Below are 25926 nucleotides of genomic sequence, written 5' to 3'. Positions count from 1 at the left end.
ATGTACCTCCATCTTTAAGTTAGCCGAGCTGTCAGGTCTGGTAAAACTTGAGAATTCCTGTGGTCACTCCCTGTTGGACTTTTTAAACATTTGTAGTATTTATTAAGAACGTACCAGCTGTTGTAATCTTGTTCTGAGTGTACCTGTTTGATTCAGTATCTTGGCCTGGAATCACTGGTAGGCCAGAAGTAAATAAATTCTAAACAAAAAAACTAAGGCTGAAAAGGGGGAAATCTCAAAGGGTTACAGACCTTCAATATGATTTGATGGTCTCACTACCATTGCCCATTTGAAATAGCTCCCTCACAATAAACAGTGATTCAGTTTGTAATATAAATTTAATGATTAAGCCTTTGAAAAGCTATATGCAGTATTTTAACTTTAACTTGAAATACCATATATTTTGGAAAGATTACTGTTTATCCATATTACTGACACAGAGCTACAATATCCTTTAACAAAAAAAAAAAAAAAAAAAAAAAAAAAGCATACATTCAGTTCACACAAGACAGCTTCTGCAGGTAATCCCTTAGTGGCAGATTGCGTAATAAAGCCTTGTTGGAGCTCGACTATTCAAAATAAATACACTGAGAAATGTAGTGTCTTACATATACAAATTATCTAGGTTTTTTGTCTGTTATTATCAATTTATTCCCAGACAGACATCTTGTGCAAGCATCTTTCAAGACAGTAGTTTTCATAAATATTTCCTGTTGATAATTCAGTATAAAAGAGAAATTGTTTATTGTAGAGATGTTGTAGAAATTCCTTTAAAAAGTACAGTGTTTTTATTTTGTCTTAATGTAAATCCAATTTTTCTATGAAATGTCACAGAAATATCAAAATTCAAAATATATCATTGTACAAGCTGCTTATTTAGATGAATAAAATTTATATAAACAGGATTAAAAAAATCACATCAATTTCAAAAATGCCAAATAATTTCCGACTAAGCTATCATGAGAACACCAGCTCCTGACTATTCACTAGACTTTCAGTGATCATAAAATGAAATACACACGTGGAAAATTCTCTTTTTAAAAATGAATTAATGCTTTTTAAAATCTGAAATATGACATTTTTCCAGGAATAAGAAAAATACAAAAATAAAGGTACATTATTAATAGCTTAGCATATCTTTACTACCATAAACTATCATTAGAGTTACAGAAATTTTATTTTCCATGCGCTCATCAGATTTCATCTGCTTAAGTATTTGAAAGGAGCTTTACTAATCCTCATCTGCTAAGAACTGAGTCCGGAAGTGTTTTATACAATCACATGTTACCTTATGAGGTCAATAGGCTGAAACTTGTAAAATACTCCATATCTTGCCCATTCTCGATACAGCAACTAAATAAAAAACAGAAAATTAACTTGAAATCACTGTTCCCATTTGTTTCACAAACATGTAAGAGTTAAAATATATGCTCTAAAAGAAGTAGTTTCCTGTGCTTAAATACAAACTTTGAAGTACGTTTTTCAAACATTATGTAAAACTTCAGCTAAACAAACAATGAAAGGATGCAGCACATATACCCTTTCCCTACATCCTGCTTACTCAATTTACTAGACAGTGAAGTCAAATAGGAAGGCTCAAAAGAAAAACAGAATGATTCTGTAGTTTCATAGAGATCTTTGGAAAGATGATAGAAAATAATCTATTTGTAATCAAATTCTTTTTTGAAACTCCTATCCCGGTTCACCTCATGTTGTACCTGCAAACACTTGTCAGAACTTACCTAGGGTATAACTACAGATGTTGAATAAATTGTATGTTGAATGAGTACATTGTTTTTTAAAACATACTAAGAGGTAACAAAAGTGCCAAAATCAGTCTGCTCTTCTCCATAGCTCCTGAGGCTATTATGCCCAGCAGATTCCACATAAAAGCCCCTTCTCTCTCATCCTGCGCATGGAACAAGTTCACATGCTCACTGTGAGACTGTGAACTTAGCCACAGCTAGTAGGCAGCACAAAAGAAGGCTCAAACCCCACAAAAACATCTTAAGTGGAGCAGAACTAAGTTACCGGAAAACAGAGAGTCAAGAATAAAAAAGATACATGTCAGAACCTGTAATGTATTTTCTGTGATAGGAAATGGACTCAACTGCAACTGTTTTGTTGCTGTTATATGACACAGCTTTGTTGAACTTCAAAAAAAAGAGCACCTTTGTCAAAATCCTTTACAGGAGGTTTTTAAGAAAACTTGTAGTTATGGTGTAAAAAACATCCATGTCTTGAAACAAAAGGTATCATTTGGATAGAAACCACTTACTAAATTAATAATTTGGCAAAAAGTTTAATGTGATAGCAGTACATTTTATAACTGTGTATCTAATTATTAATGGTCTAGAAAAGATATTCAGCAATGAAGAATGACACAGCTTTCCAGAAGTTAAAGATAGTAAAGACCAAAGAAAGCTGAGAGGAAACTTCAGTAGGACCTGACCTAAGCTAGACAGCTGTTGACTGTATTTTTTCATCAGAGGAAGATAAGAATCAGGGCAGTCTCATGTAAACAAGATTTTCTAAGGAATCATTTTGAATTGTTTGTGTTCCTTTCATACTTTTATGCTGTGACCGCTCATTGAGGCATTACTGTAGACAATCTAAGAAAACATGTGCTCTTTAAAATAATTTTATTGAAGTACAGTGCATGAAAAAACTAATAAATAAACACCTAGAACTGCAAATAAAATGTTTCACGCTCAGGTATCATTGATAAACCTTTATAAATCTACAGCATGACTTAAAAAAAACAGATGTCTAGCCTTGTGCATCTATTTTCAAAAACAGAAGTGGAGGAGGGTCCAGTAAGAAAGAATAAAATATAAAAGAGATACAGACATACAGCTCCTTTAAAATGAAGCACTTAATAATTCCTTGTGCAACTGGAGTAGTGATAAAATTGTGAGAGCAAGTTTCTGTGTGAAGCACTGTGTGCCCCCTAAGGGACAACCTTGGTACACATAGAGTACGTTCTGCACAGAATTTAAGTTTTCTTTATAATTTCTTTCTTTTTGAATTCAGAAGCAAAGGTACTGTCCAAAGTCACTTAAAAGCAATATTCTTAAAATTATAAGATATAGTTTTTTGCCTAATGTGTAACACACAGAATTCATCAGATTAGTTGTAGGCTAGATTGTAAATTCTTTAGGACTATCTGTAAGACTGAACCTCTTTAAGGTTCTTTTTTCTTTGGTCAATAAATAATGAATTATTATATAAGGGAGTTGTATAAATACACAAGAGCTGGAAACAATGTTAATAATAAAGTATATACAGTTTTTGTAATTAATTATCAGTAGTGCATCTGCCAGTTGGTCCACTTTGACAACTACCAGCATGATATATATTGAGTTACTGCACCATCTTGTGGCATTAAAAGCACAAAAGCTACGAAATATTTTATCTATTAGAATATCTGAATTCGCGTACCTATTTGTGTTCCTGAAATGTACAGCATCAACTGCAAGTTTCGTCAGAGTTACCTTGCCTTTTTTTGAAATTTTCCAATCATATTTTTCTAATGCTTATAATGTCTCTCCTCCCACAGATGCTATGTGAAAGACCTACATAAATATCAAGGGAACAGTTAAGACCTGGATCCTGCAAACATGTGCCCAGGTAAGTATTACCGCTCAGAATATGGAAACGGGCTTGCACCCCGTTAAGTGAATGGACGATGCCAGTGTACACTACTTAAAGATCTGGCTTCGAATAGTTTCTGTTCCTAGATTAGTGAGTAAATCCTACACTGCTGAAGCAACTGGGAATTCAGCAGTGAGATTCAAGTAGTGTGCAGTCTCAGCCCAGAGAATATTGGTTTCAAGGAACAATCTTGCAAAATGCTTTACACTTGTGTAAAGAAATGATGAAGCTGAGTTTGATTTTCTTTGGCTTCAAGAAGAGAAGAGGATTTTTTCTGCTGCCATTCTCATATGCTCATATGAATACTTGTGGTTCCCCATTCAAAATTCACTCCTTGACTTTCCCCCACAGCATTACATCAAAACTATTTTGTTTCCATAAATAACCCTGCTAATAAGCATATTTATTGAAATATATAGATCAAGAAAGCTTAAAACTATTAAAAATATTAGGATTACTTAAAAGCTGCTTTGAATATAGCTATAGAATTGATTTTAAAGGGCAGAAAGAAGAGAGAGGTCTTCCTAAAATTTCAGCCAGTCCTGGTTATAGCATTATATCAAACTATGGAATCACAGATTGATTACTCTGATCACAAAAGCCATAACACCAAAGTTGAGTTTGTGGTATGGATGTTTTCCATCCACATGTGTTGCACAAGAGAACTTCAGTTCAACATGGCAGTTTTACAAGACTAAACGTACCCTGGAATGTGCTTCCTTTTCAGATTTTTATTAAAATGAAAGGAACTCTAGGAACAGTTTTGTAATATTGTTTATTGTATTTTATCATCTTCACTTAAAAACAGAACTTTCTGTAGTTATACAAAGTTCTGTATAACAAAGTTCTGTATATACAAAGTTTATAACAACACTTTGCAATCTGCTTGTAATATCGAGAGAATGGTGTCATAGTATAGGTTGTCAGGTTGTCAATGGGCTAGAAGCTTAAAAAAGACCAAGTCAGTGTTTATCCTCATGGCAAGTTGTTACTGTGCTGCTGTGCTATACTTTTCTTTAAAAGTTTTTCTGTAAGCAGAGAGGAGGAGTTTCCTTTACTCTCATCAACAGTTTTAGGGAAACAGGGTGCTTCACTGAATGCAGATTTCTAATTCTCATAGGAGGTATATTGTTTCATGGGGCATATCCTCCAAGGAAATTCTGAAGAGGGTTAATAAGGATTAACTTTTTATATTATGTGCTGGTACATAAACCTTCATTATTTGGGCCACCTTCTTGGCATAAATACCACAGTCAAACTCAGTTCATCAGTCCTTGGGCTTATACAACAGATGATTGAAATGGAAGACACATATAAGCTAAATTGGAGAAAACAGAAAGGGGCATGGGGAAAAAATCTCAAAAATGTCCTCCCTTTCCTTTAAATCTGATCAGAGCTTTTCAGGAAATTAAACACTGAGGCTATTAGATTCAGATAGAAAACAGATGATGTTATGCATAGAAATACTACTGCAGATTCTGTGGCTAGGCAGCAGAGACATATGTGAATAATCAGTGGAATTCTGGAAAGAATCTTTTATGTTTTTAATACTTAGCACTTCATAACAGAACCTAATAGGCAGGATAAAAAGAAGGCAGCACAAAATACAGCTAGTAGGGTGAGTATTTTTCCAGACACTACTACTCTTGCCCCTTTTCCCACATTACCCATCTTTTTGCCATTTGACTCGTATTCATTTAAGTTTTTTCTCTGAAAGTTGTGCTAGCCTTATAAGCCGGTGAACTCTACATCTGACTTTCAGAGTCCATGAACATAACACCCTAATCACTTGCCCAGAGAAAACTCTGAAAATGCAGAGCAGATAATATCTTTATAAACAAAAAGTTTATTAAATAATAAACCTCAATATATAAGCTTCTATGTAGTTTGTTTCCTGTTTTTGTCTCTTTTGCTTATCAAGGTTCATATACCAAGTTAAATTGTATACAATTTAATGTATACATGAAGATATCTAGAGCCTGAATGTTAATGTTATTTACCAAAAACTGCAAAGGAGATGATTGTGTTTCTCAAATTTTTATTGACCCAGCATTGGAGAAATCAAATTCTCCTGTATGCTCTATGAACTTGGTCTTCGTTTCAAATGCAAAAATAATCATCACATGCACCAATCACACTTTCTGAGAACGATGCTAAGTGTTTCAGCAAATGAATGTCATTTTCTTATTTCTCCTTCATGCAACAGATGGCACTTAGCAACATGTAATACCACAGCATGAAAAACATTTATGAAATGGCTTACAAGTCAAGAAGCAAGAATATAGACAATTTATTTTCTAACATAGTAAACACTTTTAAACTTTAAAACATTCTTTTTTCTTCATTCTACTCTTCTCTCCCTCCTCCCTTTTCTCCCTACAATTTTACCTCTTCATTTCCTATCCCACTGTTTGTATATCAAGGAAAAAATAAACATACACCAAGAGCAATATGGACTGGAACTTAAAGGATTATTACATTATTTCAGTGGTTTTGCTCATTTCTAATAGTGAGCATATTAATTAAAAACAATCAGAAAGGATTTATTTTTTCTCAACTTGTCAGGAAGAAAAAAAAGTTAAATAACTTATATATTTATTTTCCTTCTATAACCAGGTGATGTAACAGATGAATACCTACTAGAATAAAACACAGTTGTACAGTACATACAGTAGTGCATTTTCTTAAATTATATATGTTTTCTAAAACCCTATTTTCGATTTATTTGTAAAGAAAAGATTTCTAGCTATAAAATGAAAAATATAAAAAGTTTCTAGCTTTTAAAAATACATTCTTCGTTCTACATTCTCTTATCACAACAGAAATGGATAAATAATAAAAAGCCTTTCTCTATACTTCTCTGAAGCATTTTAAGACATAAATATTAAATTAAATTCACTGAATTACTGAGAGACTTCATAAAAAATCTTGAAACAAAATTTGATATGCAGAAGTATATAACAAAACAAATATGATATGTATCTGTAAAAGCATTTACTCAGTTGAACACTGACTAATGCTTTCTGATAGCATGTAGTACATTGTTTCACATTTCTCACATTCAGGTCTAATATGAAATTAATTTTGAAATGTACTTTACCTTTCTTTCATTCATTTCATCATTTTGGCCTTCATATTCACCCTAGAAAACAAAAATGATTTAACTACAGATGTAAATACAGATAAAATTGAAAAAAAAAGAGATTTTTCAGCTGTTCCCACGTTGTTGATTTTACTTATAGATTACTCTCTGAAATGTATTTACACGTAGTTTCTTCATACTAGAATCATATACCTAAAATGTTCAAATATATTTTCATTTTCACGGACAATAAACATTAATGTCTATACACTATTGAGCAATATTATCAGAAAACTAAATTTTTAATAGAGTATACATACATCATGAAGTGGGTATGCTGCATCATAAACATTGTTTGCTATTAATGTGGTAATACCTAAAGAAGGAGAAAAAAGAAAAGATTGTCAGCAGCTAAGCAGCACTAAACACAAAAGATTATTACAGATTTCTCTTGATATTTTACTGAACTATATTACTGAATACATTCAAGATCATGCCAGGTAAGTATATACCTCCCTAGAAGTGAACCTTAACCAAACAGGGAAAATATATTTTCACAGAAAGGCTTAATATTTGCCTCATTCCTACATAGTGTTTTTTCTTGAGTGAACTAATACAGCACAAGTAGTTTTGACCACTCACTCATCCTGATAGATGAGGGTTGTGTGACTGAGAAGGAAAGCATCTAGGATATCTTTCTTGCAGCTTGACAATGATCCCAGAACTATAAATTGCACTGAGGTAGACAAACAATCCAAAAGGCACTTTCCCAAAATTCTATGATTGAAGATATAGTAAAGAAAGATCATTTTGACTAATATTGTATGAAGACTAATTTTCACTGAACCAAGTTCTGGGTTCTCTACACTTCCTTGAAACAACCTTTCTTTGCTTGTAGAACTTAATTGATCACTTTGTGCTCTCCAGTTCATGGTTATGCTGGAAAGCTACATGCATCAGGACAAGAAATATTGAGTCCTAAAGACTGCCATCAGGAAGTCTAGTGGAAGATACAGGAATATAGTGTAACACGGCACTACCAGTGACCTCATGCTATGATAGTTTTAGCAGTTGAATCCCCAGCTAATGACTACAGTACTTAACAGACGTACACAGGATCGCTATGGTTCTCAAGACCTATGTCTCAAAGATATTCTGTCTTCACTCTCTGCAGGTAAAAAAAAATTATTTCATAAGACAACAACTAAGCATTAGCAGTCTATTTCAGACCTCTGTGTTTTCGAAGTTCAGTGAAAAGTAGCTAGAGAGTTTGTCTTTAGTGACAAAAAAAATCATATGGTCAAATCCTAAAACCATCACTCTGAAATACTTTGGGAAAAACTTCTGGCCAGAGATATCAGAATCATAGAATCGTAGAATCGGTGAGGTTGGAAGGGACCTCTGGAGATCATCTAGTCCAACTCCCCTGCTCAAGCAGGGTCACCTAGAGCACGTTAGACAGGGTTACATCCAGGCGGGCCTTGAAAATCTCCAGAGAAGGAGACTCCACAACCTCTCTGGGCAACCTCTTCCAGTGCTCTGTCACTCTTACAGTGAAGAAATTCCCCCTCATGTTCAGACGGAACTTCCTGTGGTTCAACTTCTGCCCATTGCCTCTTGTCCTGTCACATGGGACAACTGAAAAGAGTTTGTCCCCGTACCCTTGACACCCTCCCTTCAGGTACTTATACACTTTGATAAGATCCCCCCTTCAGTCTTCTCTTCCCCACGCTAAACAGGCCCAGCTCTTGCAGCCGTTCCTCAGAGGGCAGGTGCTCCAGCCCTGATCATCCTCGTAGCCCTACACTGGACTCTCTCAAGTAGCTCCATGTCTCTCTTGTCCTGGGGAGCCCAGAACTGGACACAGTATTCAAGTTGAGGCCTCAGCAGGGCTGAGTAGAGGGGCAGGATCACCTCCCTCGACCTGCTGGCAACACTCTTCCTAATGCACCCACGGAGACCATTGGCCTTCTTGGCCACAAGGGCACATTGCTGGCTTATAGTCAACCTGTCATCCACCAGGACTCCCAGGTCCTTCTCTGCAGAGCTGCTCTCCAGAAGGTCAGCCCCCAGCTTGTACTGGTGCACAGGGTTATTTCTCCCTAGGTGCAGGACTCTGCGCTTGCCCTTGTTGAACTTCATGAGGTTCCTCTCTGCCCATCTCTCCAGCCTGTCCAGGTCTCTCTGAATGGCAGCACAGCCCTCAGGTGTGTCAGCCTCTCCTCCCAGTTTGGTACCATCAGCCAGCTTGCTGAGGAGGCACTCCGTCCCCTCATCCAGATCACTGATGAAAAAGTTGAACAGGTTGGGACCCAGTACTGAGCCCTGGGGAACTCCACTAGTCACAGGCCTCCAACTAGACTCCACGCCACTGAAGATGACCCTCTGATCTCAGACTTTCAGACAGTTCTCAGTCCACCTCACTGTCCACTCGTCTAACCCACACTTCCTAATCTTATCTAGGAGGATGTTTTGGGAGACAGTGTCAAAAGCCTTGCTGAAGTCAAGGTACACAACATCCACTGCTCTTCCCTCATCTACCCAGCCAGTCATTCCATCATAAAAGGCTATCAAATTAGGTATTACCAATTTTTTTTTTCCTTCATACAAGCGAATATACTCTATTATTTGTATTAATACATTTGGGAAATATTCATGCTTGGATCATGTCAAGTCCTTTATTAGACTATTACATGTTTGGGAAATTTTAGAAAAGTTCAGAGGTATGAGAGAAGAAAATACACCTTCCTTGTATCATAGAAGTAGAAGTAGATTCAGGCTCACACAGCTGAAAATTTGAATATGCAAATGTATTTGAAGTGTTGTTACTTTCTCTCATTATATTATGGAATATGAACCACAATTATGAAAACTAGAGACCACTACAAGAACATCACTTTCCTGTCTTCCATGAAAAAAAGAACAAAAACCAAACAAACAAACACGAAAAGAATCATAAAATAGAAAAAAGCAAGGATGCTTAAAGATATCTGGTAAACCATTCATGATATGTGCTCTTGAGACCAGGGAGAAGGGAAAACCCTACTGACATATGAAGCATAGAATTTCTGGGAGAGGATCTCAGAGGATCAAGCCAATTAATTATTTAGGTCAAATCAGATGGATAATAATGTTTTGACTATGGACTAAAAAGAGGAGAAAGTCAGGAGAGATAAAATATATGCCTTCATGTCAAATGGGATCTTGAGTTGATCTAAGCTTGTAGTAGATCAGCCTGTATTTTCATCTTAGTGTAAAAAAAAGCCTGAGAATTCACTGCTAGTGCTTTGATCTATACAAAACATGAACAAAGAACAAGATATTAGAATGGAGAAAGTTCTGAGCAAGAGGTTAAAATAAGAGCTCTTTTCCTGCCCACTGTGTCCTTGTAGGATGGATTACTTCTTTCAAGTTTGCTCTCAAGTCCAACAACTTTTAGAGGAATAGAGTTTCAGCAAATTCAGCATGCTCCCTCTGCATCTCCAAGAAAAGTGTCACCTCTGAGAGCTGGCATTTACATCAGTGAGTTTCCTGTCTCTGCTTCACTTTAGGCTTCTTGTTTTCTCTGCCTCACATTGCCTTGTCTCTAGAAGCCTCTGCTTTAGAGACTCCTACTTGCTCATAGACCATGACTCCCAGAGAAAGCAAGATCTCCTCATGCACCAGGAAGGTCCCTTTGATGAAGAGTGGAGCAATCCAGCAAAAGAGATAACATTCCTCTTAACTGCCCAGACAGAGTCTTAACAAATCAAAACATAGAGCAACACAGTGAGCAAAACAGATGTCAGTTGAACAATACATTTTATAAAGGGAGGCTGTTCAACATATTTTCAATGACCCTCTTTTTTTTTTTCCTCTACTTTTCACTTCAGTATGTTAAAAAAAAATAGATTAGATTAGGAAAAAGGATATATGAAATGGTCTAATAAACCAAAATGTGTGTGTTTGTTTTAGGTCAAACCAAGGTCAACCATTTTTTCCCTCTATATAATTAGAAAAAATATTAAATTTCTATTTAACAGTAACCTACATTAATCTTCTTATACGTCAGCTGCTGAACCAAAGAAAGCTGTCACCTGCAACATCACCACATAGAGTTACTCCAAGAGGCTGCAGGAGACTACTTGTACAGCACACTTGCTCTTTGCAAGTACATTACACTAGGACATAATGATCTGCACAGAAGTGGTCAAGCTAACAGAAGACTTTCAGAAAACATGCCAGAAAGCAGTACTATGAGCTCTTCAACTCCAGGGAGATATGGTATCACAGTGGAGAAAGGAAAAGAACAAGAGAAAAATATGCACATCTGTATCTGATCTGAATCGCAAAAAACCTTCAACCCCAGCCAAAATTTGATAGTGGAAATTAGCCTTGGATACCACAGATCACAGAATCTCTTCAGGACAGTCATATTTAAGACGTAGCTTTCACTATGCAGCTCATGGACATCATTTTTAAAGCTATAGCAATAAAAATAATCTGAAATATGCATTATTGTATAGAAATGGTAAGGAAAATCTGCTCCTGGATGAAATAATGCAATATATTGGAGTTGACATCTGAATTTTCAAAAGCAGATCATATAACAATCAAATCGAATTTTATAATCACTTGTGAAATGCAAGTTATGTGCCAGATCCTGCAGTTGTAGAAATGAGAAGCAAACTCTCATTACCAATGTCCTACATAAGCAGTAGATCAGAAAGTCTAACTTTATTCATCAGAAAATGCATTTGTTTCGATATATGTTTTTGTGGAAAAGTGCCAGTATATTTTTGTGTTCTGTTAGACAAATAAAATTCAGTTAGATACCTAAGCAATTAATTTCAAAACAACAGATATAATTATCTTCCCTCCTTCTTACCCATGCTGTTTCTGGCCTTTGTAGGTGTGCGTTTTAAAATTTCATGTACCTATAAAAAAGAAGAGCAGTGATATAACTGTTCTTTTTCATTTCCATTTTTCATTTTCTGACCTTAACATCCGTAGGCTGAGTCCTGCTATGTCACATCCTTGTAAAACTTGGTATAAGTATTTAACAGAATCTAGCTCCATATGAAATATTAAATGTTAAATATTTTGTTTAAGGCGCTTCCATGACATTTAATATTTAACATTCACATTTGAAAGTATAACATGAAGACGCACATAGAAGTGATTAGCAAATAAGCTATATCTGTGAAACCTGAGTGAGCATATGAATGAATGTAGCATGCTGGGGAGGTGTCACCATATTATCTGTAAAGAGAAATCTTGCCTCAAAAGCTTGCAGGAGCCCTAACAGGATGCAACGTTTCTTATCAAAGATTACTGAGCTAGTAAGTTTCTATAGGATTGCAGAGGATGTCCTTCTATGGACTAAAATCTGGTTAAAGGATAGGAAGCAAGGCTTAATAGCCACTTTTAACAATAGGTAGGATTAAAAGGTATTGCCCTAGACAATATCTCCTACTCCCACGGAGCCATATGAACTACTGGCTGGCTCTAGGACTGTATTTTTTATGTTCTTATGATTACTTAATGTTTTGCACGAACTGAGAAATGCATGTACTGAGGCACACTTTAGCAAAGCAGCGAAAGGCACTCACTATTGCAGCAAATCCCATTCAGCACAAAAGTCTTCCCTCAATTACATGTCACTTTTGTTTACTTACTATTCGGCTGCGGGTAGCATTGTCAAAAAAAGTGTCTTTGTCTTTAATGTTATACCTAAAAATGTGGAAAGAAAAAAAATCAGTTATGTTTTCAGAAGTAGTACTAATGAATAAGATAACATAGAACAATTTGATTTAGAATTCATTTAGAAGCGATAGTAAGGAAGAAAAACATATGTTTAAAGGAAATAGACGTGTAATAGGACAGCACAAAATAGAATACCTCTTGATATTTGATAGCAAAATAAAATCTTTTAATGCCCAAACATGCAGAATTCTACTGGGATTGTAATGATGGTGAGTGGAAAATGCAAAAATATTAACTAGTATAAAATACCTTTTGGATAAGGAGAGCTTGTCTATTGTTTACACAAGTTGACTTTTTAATCTTTTCTTATAAAGTAACCTCAATGTTATAACATTCTGTGGTTATAAATGTTATCAGGTTTCAACTAGCCTAATTTAGATGTTCCTTACTCTTTTCCACATGACTAACCAGTCACTGTTTTACTTTTCCGTATAATAATTCTAGTGGAATTATGCATTCCCTGAAAGCTTAAAAAAATCATATATGAAATCAGTTTTTCCAGTTTATTCCCCTTAACTGACTTGACTTGTATTCAGTATTAATGAAAATTGTCAGATGATACAATAAATGATATGGTGAATCATCATATTTATTACTGAATTTTATTTATTAGACAAATACAAGGAGCCAACTATAAAGAAATAAGAACTGTTTAGCATCAGATTAGGTCCAGAAGTATTAATCTGAGTGAGATGCAGGTGGCAAGAATTCCTTAACTGTATATTATTAACCAAGTTTTAACTACTATAATAAATCCATCAAGAATAAAAATATTATCGCATTTCTACAAGCTCTTCTTCTTTTCTCAAAGCAAGTGCCAATATGTTTGTCCAATTCATTAGTCACTTAGTGATAAAGTTTTTACAGTTTAAACTAAACACATGGACATTTTATTTGATGCACTGCTCCAAGTGCCTTATCCAACAGAAGCAAGTTAAACACTGACAGAAATTCTGTGTAAGCTTAATATTTCTGTAAATCCATGGAAACTGAATTCAGTGTCAGTGAATGTGAATTTACTTTAGCTCTATTTGCTCAGTCTATAGTACATTCAGGTTAACCCAGACATATCCGTTTATCACTTGGAAATGATTTCCAGGAGAAGTTTGTCAACTTGTGTATTTCCTCAGGATTTCCAGAAATGCTGCATCCTCAATGAGGCAGCATGATTGCACTGATGATCCTTTGATTCACATACTGGGAAGGGAAAAAATGACAATAGTAAAATGATAAGATATAGCCTTCTTCTTTTCTTTTCACAATTTAAACTACTTACAAATATATTTTCTCTCTAGAAAATGGGTAGGACAGGTTTTTCATCTTGGTATTTTCTTGTTGTGGCACCTGGGGTTGCAGAGGCTCAGTCAATTTGCACCATATTTCATTTAGCTTCTTCAGTATTTCTCCCTCTTCTTTGATTTCGTACATCTGAGTAAATAAAATATTATACATTAATGTGAATTCCAAAAGAACACTAAAAGGAAAAAAAAAAAAATTCTATACACATGGGTATATTCTATATACATGGGTATGTATCTGTATATTCCTATGTAAGAGCAAGCACCTGAATTGTTAAGGTTTTCAGCAAGAAAAACTTTTATGCTTCAGAAGTTACTTGCAGAATAAAACTCAGTGTAGGAATGTTAGTATGAGAAATATCCTCACTAACTCATTTAAACTGGGAGCTGTAGGGAAGTAAAGGGAAAGCAAAAGAATTATTCTGAATTTAAAAGCTTTTAACTCGGGAAAAGATCGAGTAAACAAAATAGGAAGATCCTTTACCTGCTGATCTGACTGGCAATCATGCTGCACAGACAAAATAAATAATTAGTAAGTCAATATTGTTAGTTTGGCTTTATGGTACACATGCCATTGGAAGTGAAGGGGAGGTGAAGACGGTGGCTTCATGGCACTCTCTCGTGCAAGGAACTACCTTTTGCTGATTTGGACTGATATGAAGTACTGTAGAGCCTCCCAAGGATATCAAGTCCAATTCACTATACAAACAAATTCAATGAATACGCATAAAATAGACTTTGGAGTTTTTCTTAAAGTAGTAATAACAGTCATTATTGCAGGACTTTGAAGAGAAGAAACCTAGAGTCAAAGCATGCACTTAAGACTGAAATGATTTTATTGTTGCTATTGTTGAAACTATCACTGATGGTTATGTTCCAGCCACAGAATGAACTGCCATGTCCATCTTTAAAGAAAAAGAGCTAGATGGACACCTACGCACACGTGTGCCTGCACCAGCATATGCATCCTGTGGTAGAGATGGATACTTAAAATTTGCTGAAAGTCAAACTAGGAAATATTTATAGGAAAGGAAAAGTTAGATAAGTTGAAGACAGGAAACCGTAACTTGCGGAAACAGCCATACCTTGCTGCATTCCTCATATTTGCTTAAATGTCAAGCTACTATGCTTCTGGTTCTCATAGGCTACATCAACACTCCTAAAGAGATGTCCCATGGGAACGTGTTGTTTGATTGCATACATGTTAAGCAACACAGAGAAACAAGAGTCCATGCTCCCTAGGGCTTCTCCTGTCTCCACAACAGACTACATGCCAGGATATCCTTAGGACCCCCTTTGTGCTTCTGCAGCCAGAATTAATTTTCATGATTACCGTTTGTGGGATTTTTTCAGTTCAAAGTGTCTGAAATAACATGTCACGGTTGACAGATTTTTTTTTTTTTTTTTTTTTTTTTTTGTTAGCATGATGTGCAGAATTTATGGTATATGCTACAGATCATACCATGAGAAGCCACTGGAGCAGCTGAAGGTAGAAGGCCTGCAGGGACAGCATTGGAAAACTGTATGGGTTAGTGGCACAGGCCAAATTTGGCACAGGCTCTGCTCTTTCTTTTTATAAGGCAGTAGCTCCTGGATCAAACTATCATCTGAACCTGCCAGGTTTCCTCTAAAGGGAACTACTTGGTTTGCTCCAAAAGAGACCGTAAGGGTACAAATTATCATACATCTAGTATGTACAAGTAGAGACCAAACCCTGAAAGCTAACAAAGGACTTAAGTTATTTGACGAACAGGTGCTAACATGTCAGTCTGTAGACCTATTTACTTGGCATGTAGGCAAGCAGCAAAAAGGTTTACAGCTAAGTTATAAGCTCCTTTTGCTTCGACTAGCATAGAATATAATGAATAGGATGAAACCAAATTCTGAAATCACTGCCAAGATGGATGTGTAAATACGCTATTAATTATAATTCTTTCATTTGAGTTTGGCATAATATTATGGGGAATATGAGTTTTGTTTTTTATTTTTTCCTGAGGCATAGACAGCCTGAGAAAACATTAGTTCATTTGCAGACTGATTAAATATTGATTCATTAAATGAATCTTGAACATTGCTTAAATAACAGCTGAAGAAGTCTACTCCAAATAAAATAAATATTCTTGATTTTAACTGATTGAAAGGAAGCACTTTAAAGTATTATGACGATTTTTAAGTGATTTTTAAAGTGACTTTTTAAACTGTTGATCCCCTACCTTTAGAGAAATATGACCTTTTTAAAGAACTAAAATTGGGCACCTTTCAATCTTAAGTACCCTTTTTCCTGTTTAAAGCAGTTATATGATATACACCTAACATATTTTCCTGTGGCTCAATGTCACTTTGCTGGTTCTATATTAAAAGTAATTTCTTTGTCATATGCAAATATGCACATATAGTTGATTTACTCAAAAGGATTTTTTTCTACTATGTAATTTTTCTTGAAAGATGTTTTAAAAATGAATATTTGAAAGTATTACTTTTGTGCCAACCCATTGTGTTTAGAAATGGTTCAACATTTTTCATTGAAATTGTTTTATTTATAGTTTCAGTGGATTCTTGAATAAATAATAAATAGTATCAGAGAAAATACATAACATTCCTTAGAAAATAATCTTTTGGCTCTTGGAACAAAACTAGAATTTTCTCTTTAATGGTTCCTGGATAAATTTTTCAATTTTTATTTCCAAAACCCCCAAAATAAGGTTTCTGAATTTCAAAAATGATTTTTCCCCTCACAGAAAATTCCTTTTCCAATTATCTTTAATTCCAAAATCTTAAGACAAGAACATAATTTTCCTGTCATACCTGCTGGTTTTTGTATTACGCACAGTGTGCAAATAGGATGCTGGAAATCTAGCATAAATTGGCAGAAGAACAAGATACTAAAGATGGGACAGAGTTGGTGGGGGGGTAGTTCCAGTGAGAATACCATTTAAATAAGAATGGCTATTCTGGAGCAGGCTAAAGGTCTATTTAGCCCATATCCATAATTGCTGTTTCCTGTAGCTGCTTAAAACTTAAGTTCAGAGAAGGAGTATGTGCATAAGAAAAGCACAGAGCACTGTCTCTCTTGGTATGCCTTTGGAGTTGCCAGGGATGAACAAGCACTTCCTGAGCTTGACTTAATGCCTTTGGAGCAACATTAGTGATTTTGTGTCCATCTCCGATATAAACTTACTTTTGATCCCTTTCCCAGAAAGGGACAAGACATAGAAAAAAAAAAAAAAAGAGAGAGAGAGAGAGAGAAACAAAGTTAAATAGCAAAAACAAATTTGACCTGGGCCCCTAATGTTAATGTGAATGATGGCTATGAATATATATCATAGAATCAGTATCAGCTGTCCAGGTCTCTCTGAACAGCAACACAGCCCTATGACGCATCAACCATTCCTTCCAGGTTGGAAGGGACCTCTGGAGATCATCTAGTCCAACCTCCCTACTTAAGAAGGGTCACCTAGAGCATGTTAGACAGGGTTGTGTCCAGGCAGGCCTTGAGTATCTCCAGAGAAGGAGACTCCACAACCTCTCTGGGCAACCTGTGCCAGTGCTCCGTCACTCTCACAGTGAAGAAATTCCTCCTCATATTCAAGCAGAACTTCCCGTGGTTCGGTTTGTGCCCATTTCCTCTTGTCCTGTCACATGGGACAACTGAAAAGAGTTTGTCCCCGTACCCTTGACACCCTCCCTTCAGGTACTTATGCACATTGATAAGATCCCCCCCCTCAGTCTTCTCTTCCCCAGGCTAAAGAGGCCCAGCTCTCACAGTCTTTCCTCATAGGGCAGATCATAGAATCATAGGATGGTAAGGTTGGAAGGGACCTCTGGAGATCACCTAGTCCAGCCCTCAGCATAGCCCATACAGGGATTGAACCCGTGACTGTGGCATTAGGAGCACCACTCTCTAACCAACTGAGCTGAACCTGCCAGTCCTCTGATCATCTTTGTAGCCCTACGCTGGACTCTCTCAAGTAGCTCCATGTCTTTCTTGTACTGGGGAGCCCAGTACTGGATGCAGTACTCGAGATGAGGCCTCAGCAGGGCTGAGTAGAGGGGCAGGATCACCTCCCTCGACCTGCTGGCAACACTCTTCCTAAGGCACCCAAGGAGACCATTGGCCTTCTTGGCCATAAGGGCACATTGCTGGCTCATGGTCAACTTGTTGTCCACCAGGACTCCCAGGACCTTCTCTGCAGAGCTGCTCTCCAGAAGGCCATTTCTCCCTAGGTGCAGGACTCTGCGCTTGCCCTTGTTGAACTTCATGAGGTTCCTCTCTGCCCATCTCTCCAGCCTGTCCAGGTCTCTCTGAATGGCAGCACAGCCCTCAGGTGTGTCAGCCTCTCCTCCCAGTTTGGTATCATCAGCCAACTTGCTGAGGAGGCACTCTGTCCCCTCATCCAGGTCACTGATGAAAAAGTTGAACAGGTTGGGACCCAGTACTGAGCCCTGGGGAATTCCACTCACCACAGCCTCCAACTAGACTCTGCACCACAATTGACAACCCTCTGAGCTCTGCCTTTCAGACAGTTCTCAGTCCACCTCACTGTCCACTCGTCTAACCCACACTTCCTGAGCTTATGTAGGAGGATGTTATGGGAGACAGTTTCGAAACCTTGCTGAAGTCAAGGTACACAACATCCACTGCTCTTCCCTCATCTATCCAGCCAGTCATTCCATCAAATACACATCACAAAGTAGGAAACCATTCTTCAAGGAGTAATATGCACTGAACAGCTGGTTTTGGTATAATATGGCTGGAATTGCAGTGATTAATATGAATTTGTAAATATATGTTTGCATATGGGTTCCTACACACACACATGTGAATGCAGCAGAACACAGCTAACCCACCCAAAAAGGCACTCTGATTTTTATGATTTGAAGTATACCTGAATACAAATCTTACTGGATTTCTATGCTCGTCTTAAAGATCTTTTTGCTTAATTCTAGTTTCCACTGGATGTGATATGGACTTTCTTTTCATTATTTACCCATCCATTTTAGGGAGCTGCTTAGTGTTTTAAGGGGGTTAATTTCACTTGTGGTTGTTGCTCATAGCACACTGGCCACAGATGACAGAGTAACAGCAAGCAAAATACCAAAGTGTCTAGCTCCTCTAGTCTTTGACTTAAGATTGTATGATGAACTATGCACTAGCTATGGGACTACAAATAGCATGACAGTTTAGGCTATTAATATGTTTTCTATGACCTTTGTTTGAAATTATGGTCTTTCTCTGATTAGACCTTTGTGATTTACTCTGTGTGTTTTCTCTCATTCAAAGGAGAGGGGGGGATGTTGAACTGTTCGTCAGGGATGTTGAACTGTTCGTCAGTTACTAGGATGGCTGTTAGAGACTGCCAACGCCTGGATAGATCTTATGCATACAGAACAATATAATGGCAGAATTCTGACAAGAAGATAGTATACAGAAATAATGTAGAAATACTTCAGCGCATCTACAAGAGGCTAGGAGGGGAAAATTCCCATGAGGGAAGAAGAAGGTAGGAATGAGAGCAGGTATTGAAAATACACAATGAGAAAGAAGCTGAGAAGTGATCAAAGAAGGGAGTGAAGGATTTCAGGTGCTTTTCTAGAAGATGGCCTATGCCTCCATCAATGTGCTCAAAGGGATGGAGGTGTAGTAAGTGTCCAACCTTTGAAAACCAGTAGGTCTTGATTACAAATAACCAAGGGTTTTTTTTTTTTTTTTGTAGGGTGCAAACACAATACAGTAAGAGTGACTTGGCCATGCCTCTGACAGTGATAGATGGTACCACCACAAGATGTGAACGGTGTTGAGGCCTTTGATGGGTAAAAACAATCAATAGGGAAAAGAGGAAAAAAAAAGGGAAGAAAATAAGATCAGTCTGTCTTTTAATGCTGATGATAATGCAATAGAAAAAGGTTTTAGCAGTGCTGTTGATAGCCCAAGGCAGCTCAGCTGACATCAGTAGAGTTGATAGCTAACAGGCTAAATCACTGCAGGATCACAAGTTTTAGGATATGCTCCCCAGAATTTGCAATGTTTAACAGCAATTTTTTTGAAAGCTCTAGATATTCTAAACTACTAGGACTGTAAAGAAGGTAGTAGTCCAAAGTCTGAATGACAATAAGGCAAGTCCAAATTCACTTAAGTTCCTGATACCATAAAAACAGTCTCAGAGTATTCCTAGACTTTAAAGGAGAAACATTATGGCAAAAAATAACTATCATACTTTCTCTCACACTGGACCTCACCTTTGAGGAAAGTTCTCTGTCAAATATCCAAATAGCTTCTACCTTCTCCACTTTCAAATCCATCTTTAAAACCCACCTCTGTCATCATTCTATAAAGCCCCCTCTGCCAGCCAGCTGCCTCTGTGGCCAGCCAGATGGTCAGCTATGCTTATTGCTGTTTTTACTTTTCTCTAGTAACCAGCAAATTTAAAAGGAAAAAGAAAAAGGAAGACGGAGGGGGGAGGAGAAAAAACTACAGTACATAAAACTTGTAAAGCTCTATCATTCTTTGTCACCCTAACTTTCTGGGTGTTTGGTTTTCTTTTTGTATTTGTATTTGGTCACATTACATCTGTTTCATCTTTTCCAGACCTTTTTTCATTAAGTTAAATCAATCAAATTTGACTGGAAAATTCTATTGAGATCAACATGGGCACCATTTAATATAATTAGCACTAGTCCTGTGAACAGAGGACTGGAAGAGATCACCTGAACCACCACATTCTCCCATATATGTAGACAACTGTCTAATAGAAGATCTCCTATGAAGGGTCCACAGGCATGTGTTTCTTACATTTACCCACACTACAAAGCTAGGGTATTTCAGCATTAATTCAATACAGGCATTATTTTTAGCAAATAATAATGTATGTAAATGTCAGATAATGATTCCAGGGCATAATTTGACCTCATGAAAAATCATTGGATTTAAAATAAAGCCAAAATTCAAAGCAAGCTAACAAGAACTTGATATCTTGCTAATGCCAAAAATCACTTTTGAAATCCCAACCTTATAACTAATTCTGAATTAAATCACATTAAAGTAATTAATAATGTGAAAGAATAAGCCTTACCTTCTTAGTGGGCATTTTTATTTTAAGGAGTTCTGCTTCTCGACTAAGTACATGCCAAGGTGCGTGTATGCGCACAAAGATCAATCCTTGGCTCTTATTCTGAAATATAAAATAGTGAAAATATATATTTCAATATTATTGAATAGGAATATTTCAGCAATGACATTTCCAATTAAATCATGCAACAGTAGTAGGTAAAGAGAGTGAACAAAAAAATGCTGTTATAACCGGGATTAAAAATGACTTTTTCTTTAAAAGCTGACTCTTCTAATGCTCTAGAATCTGTTCATCAACACGCACTACAATGCTACTCTGTGCACCATGAGGACACAAGGTTATAGTTGATTCTGGAACCACATGAATCAGAAACCCCTTGAACTACAACTTCTACTCTCAGATATTTTGCATTTTATCCCAGTTTATTGGTGGGCTTTTGTGTTCATTTGGACCAGCAAATAGAAAATTTTTCTTTTGTTCTGGGCTTTGCCCTTAGGCACACATTTTCTGCCCTAAATATTTTCTTAGTACTTCATCAGATTAGTAGTTTCTTAAAGGGGATCAGACTCAGTAATTACCCCATGAAGTATCTGCACTGCAGCACTGATCCAGATATTCAGATTTAACTTCTAAAGAGACACATAAGCCTAGTGCTTATAAAAATAACTGTGCAGAGGCAGAAGACTACACAAGATGGCCTCTGTGCAGCCAGTCCTCAGGTGAGACAAGCTGTTCAGAGGTGAATCTGAGCCACATATAGTCCTTCAAAGATTGGAAAGCAGAATCCCTGTCATAAATAGGAAAATAAAATACAGACATGTTGATACAGACTTTTTCCTCAGTTAACTCACATTCTCCTTTCTAAAAGAATAGTAAATTACAGATATGAATGTTTATTGGGATGAAAGGGGTAAAAAGTTAGGAGGGAGACTGAGCAAGGGACAGGAGGATAGATCCGGGGTAAAAATACATATTATATATTATATAATGCTTCCTGATTAAAAAGTTAGATTGAAACACTCATATCTTATGGTAACATTTTCCTCTTATTTCCCTAATATCTGCAACATGAAACAAAGATCACTACATCACCTTCAGTTAAAATTTCTGCAGTGGAACAATGTTATTTTAAACAGCAGAATGAATTGTTGAATGTATCGCTCATCAATCCATGGGGGAAATAGGCTTTAAGAGGAGGAAGTAAAAATTTACTGGGCATAAGCAGATGTTCTGGTAATCATTTGCTGAAAATGTTTAATAACAGATGAGAGTTTAAATTTCAGTCAGTGAAGATCAGGAGGCTTCTTAGATTTTGGCTAAAATCAAACATAGCTTCAGTTTAATATCTCCTATGTCCTCTATCCAGGGAACTATATTCGACATTGGCAAGAAGAGGGACAGTATGATCTAATTGGTCATTTCCAAGTCAGGCTCATGTGACTACACACATTTTAAAGAAAATTGGTCAAGTGATTTGAGAGAAAAAATCAGATGAAGAACATGACCTTTGTATATTAGAGCAGAAACATGTTGGAAAGTAGTATTGTTCATAAAGTAATATCAGATGCTGTGGAATCAGAGCTAACATTTAAAAATCACTCCATAGTAGGAAACTGAGATCATTTTAATAAAGACAATAAAGCAGGAGAACAGGAACAGCTGATTCTTGTTGGATAGTAAACAAAGTACAGAACAACAGACTGCCGAATATTTAGTTAAGGATTACAAAAACCATGTTTCCCATACCTTTCTATATTTTCGTATACTTAAAATTCAAAGAAATCTAGAGTAAACACATCTCACCAATGCTACTGTGAAACAAAAATACAACAAATAAATCAGCCTTGTGTCATCTCAAGGAATAGATCAGCTACCTAATTTTCTACTGAGCTATCAAAATAAAATCCTGTACCCGCTAATCCTCTCTGTTAAGGCTCTTTGCTCTACTTTTCAAGTCTTCACTCACAGTAGCTGTGGTTGTCATTTTGCATGTCCTTTTTGTTTTTATTATGATAACTGGTGAAGACCTGTTCAACTCATTTGTTCCTAGAGGACTTATTCTATTGCAAACATCACCAAATGTTAAGACTTGTTTTTCTCGTTGCCAGTGTCAATTTATGACTGTTTACTGGATGCATTTACCAAACAGTGTAATTTGATTAGTCTGCTGAGATAATTAAGGTATATTTTTGTGAATGTAGTTTAATATTTGCTCTTACAAAATGCTGTCTGTCTTCTGCTTTGAATACACTACTTACTGCTGCTTCTTCCCTCTGGATGCATCACTACAGCTACATGTCGTACTAGCTAACGTTATTTTTGTCTGATCATTCACATGCTATTTAATACAGCAATCCTTAACCAAATCCTTTTTCACTTACAGCTGATGTCTTATGGGATTTTATTCTTGGTCCTGAATTGTTCTATATCATTCATTGCACTGCCTGATTATATTACTCAAGTGACTTTAAGTACTGTTATGCTGATGACAAACAGATTTGCTGCTTTCCTGATCCTTTTTTGTCAAATCTATATTCCATACAACTGATTTCTTCCATTAAGTTTTAGGAGTGGAAGTTTTTTCAATACGTTGGTTCCGAATCACTCAGGGTATATTTATAGCTTGATTTCTTTTTTATTTTGTAATGTTGTTTTGGGCCTTCCCATTTTAATAAAAAAGCTCCACACTGAAGTGAAATGAAAGAAAATCTGGAAGGTCTGCTTTGCTTTTTAGTTAGCACATGAAGGGAGACATTAAGGGAGACTTTTTTTATCCTTCATCCTTTATCCTTTTAACAATAAAATAGTTTATCTGCATTAACTGCAAATTCAAAGATTTTTATAAAGTTATCTGTAGCATAACTTTTTATATTAGAAATTTAAAAACTCTCATATACATGAAAATGTGGTATATATTCTTATTCATTATATTTTGACTAGTGAAAACTGAAAAAGTGAGTTATTTAATTAAAATCTAAATGTTATGAAACACAAACAAGCAAAATAGTCAGACAAAGCAGAGGCGGTCTAAAATTTAGATTTGCCATTGACTTTAGGTTTCTAGAAGTCAGATTTCAACTGAAAAGTCTGACATTCTAAAGTTAGTGGCACAACCATATTTTTCATCCACTTTATCAGGTACAGCTTTACAACTATAACATGGAATATTTTTGAACTGCTATAGCACAATTATTGTATTTTATTAACCTTTGCCTACTTCAAATTTTCTCAACTCCAGTTCTTGCAAGGATCACTTATAGATCATGGAGATGTACTATGAAGCCTGCCCTGTGTAAAGAGGAGTTTATGAAGAGGTCCTGCTGCTCCCTAAAAGCATGACATGTAAAAGGTGGAGTACTGCATGTTTAACTCAAGGATTTCTCATGATGTCTTTTTTTTTCCAGGCCGCTTTTAACTCCTACTTCACCTCATTCAGATAACGTGTCATGTGTCAGCCTGATGATGATGTGTTCTCAACAGCTTGTGTAGACACTTGTAATTTAATCTACAGCATTATACTCTTCTACAGGCATTATATTTGTTAGTCACAGTCAAGATAGTAAAAAGCTTAAAAATAATAATTACATACTGGTAGAGTCTCAGGCTTTTTTGTGACATTAACATATTGCTGCTGGCAACTCTGCACCTACAAAATTTATTGTTGAATACCACAATTTGGAAAGTCTTTCTCATGATTTCCTCGTGATGGAATAACTCATCACTCATATTATATCAAAAGAAAAAAAATATAGCTCTTTTAGTAAATAATTATTTTAAAATACTTGTCCAAAGAAATAGATTTTTGCTGTGTATGCCATTATGAAGAAGAAAGTAACACTGGTGGGCTGAAAGAATCTGAACTGAAATGATTAACTACTGTCTAATTTTTATATTATCCATCAACCCAAGGGAATGCTGAAGTTCCTTATGACTTTTTACAAATATATATATATATATATAGGAAATAGAAAGGTATAAACTAAAAACCTGAAGCATCTACACTTCTTTCTTAAAAAGGCAAACTGTCTGGGCAATCAACATTTTATCCTTCTGTGATCATTAGGCAGACAGAAAAATAGCAACCATATCCAGAGAGCAAGTTTATAATGGCTTCAGTTAATATAGTCAGACATCTTTTGCTGATGCATGATACCAGTTACACCAGGTAAATAATGAGACAGTTTTTAGAGAAGGGGTCAGTTCCCTATAGTTCAGTAAAAGTAATCATCTTCCCATTAATTCAGTTACCAAATGGGTCCATCACATATGCAAATGCTCAAAATTAATGGCTTATCTCCTGATGCCACCCCTGAAATTTAGGTGAATAACAATGAGGTATGATAATGCAAATAAAGCTCAATTACTTCTTACTGTCAATTACTTCTTACTGTCACATGGCTCTGGCCACATATGTTTTACAAAAGCTGAGCCAAATAATGAGCTTTTGGCCCCCTACTTGGATACCACATAATGGAATGATACTGCACAATCAGATTCAGATAGTGACTGTGAAAGCATCTGCATTTGGTGCCGACTGTATTGGGCCTCAGTCTGAATAAGTAGCATTTTTCTGATTTTACCATTTCTCATATTTTACCATTTCACATCCAATATGTAAAAACAATTTATAAAGCATGTATATCTAAGTATATGTCAGTTACATTACAGAAAGGAATGGTGGGGGCACTAGTCAGAGTGATTTTCAACCGAGATGTCCACCCAGAGCAAATAACTTACATTCTGTCTGTCACTGGTTAAATTAAGATAATGGAGCCTCCTTCTACCAAAAGAGGGTTGTGAAGATAAATATGCTAGAGACTATGAGGTGTTCAGACACTATAGTATACAGAAAAGGGTGAAACAGATCAGCAAATTCACAGACAACAGCCACGCCATGCATCTCATGATCTCTCTCATTTTCCTTTCAAAACAGTAGTCATTTTATCTTTTCTTTAGCTTTTTTGTTTCATTATTTCTCTATTATTTCATCCTTACCATATAGCTTTCCAGTGCTTACCATAATCCTCATGAATGGCTGCAGATTATCCTGTAACTGCATTAAAATAATTAACAATGAACA

The 25926-nt window shown here is 36.2% G+C and overlaps 1 protein-coding gene across 1 annotated transcript in view; it reads right to left on the bottom strand.

Annotated features, from left to right (window-relative positions):
* ANO2 (anoctamin 2) overlaps window positions 1-25926 on the bottom strand; it is a 182321-nt gene that overhangs the window by 127570 nt on the left and 28825 nt on the right. The window contains 7 exon segments of the mRNA XM_062570871.1: window positions 1289-1353; window positions 6755-6796; window positions 7057-7112; window positions 11604-11652; window positions 12394-12448; window positions 13758-13909; window positions 20850-20948. Coding sequence (XP_062426855.1) covers window positions 1289-1353; window positions 6755-6796; window positions 7057-7112; window positions 11604-11652; window positions 12394-12448; window positions 13758-13909; window positions 20850-20948 — 518 coding nt within the window.

The sequence above is a fragment of the Rhea pennata genome, chromosome 1 (genome assembly GCF_028389875.1).
Source record: "Rhea pennata isolate bPtePen1 chromosome 1, bPtePen1.pri, whole genome shotgun sequence".
Classification (NCBI taxonomy): domain Eukaryota; kingdom Metazoa; phylum Chordata; class Aves; order Rheiformes; family Rheidae; genus Rhea; species Rhea pennata.
The sequence above is the reverse complement of the archived record's forward strand: the minus strand, read 5'-3'. Positions and strand labels throughout refer to the sequence as shown.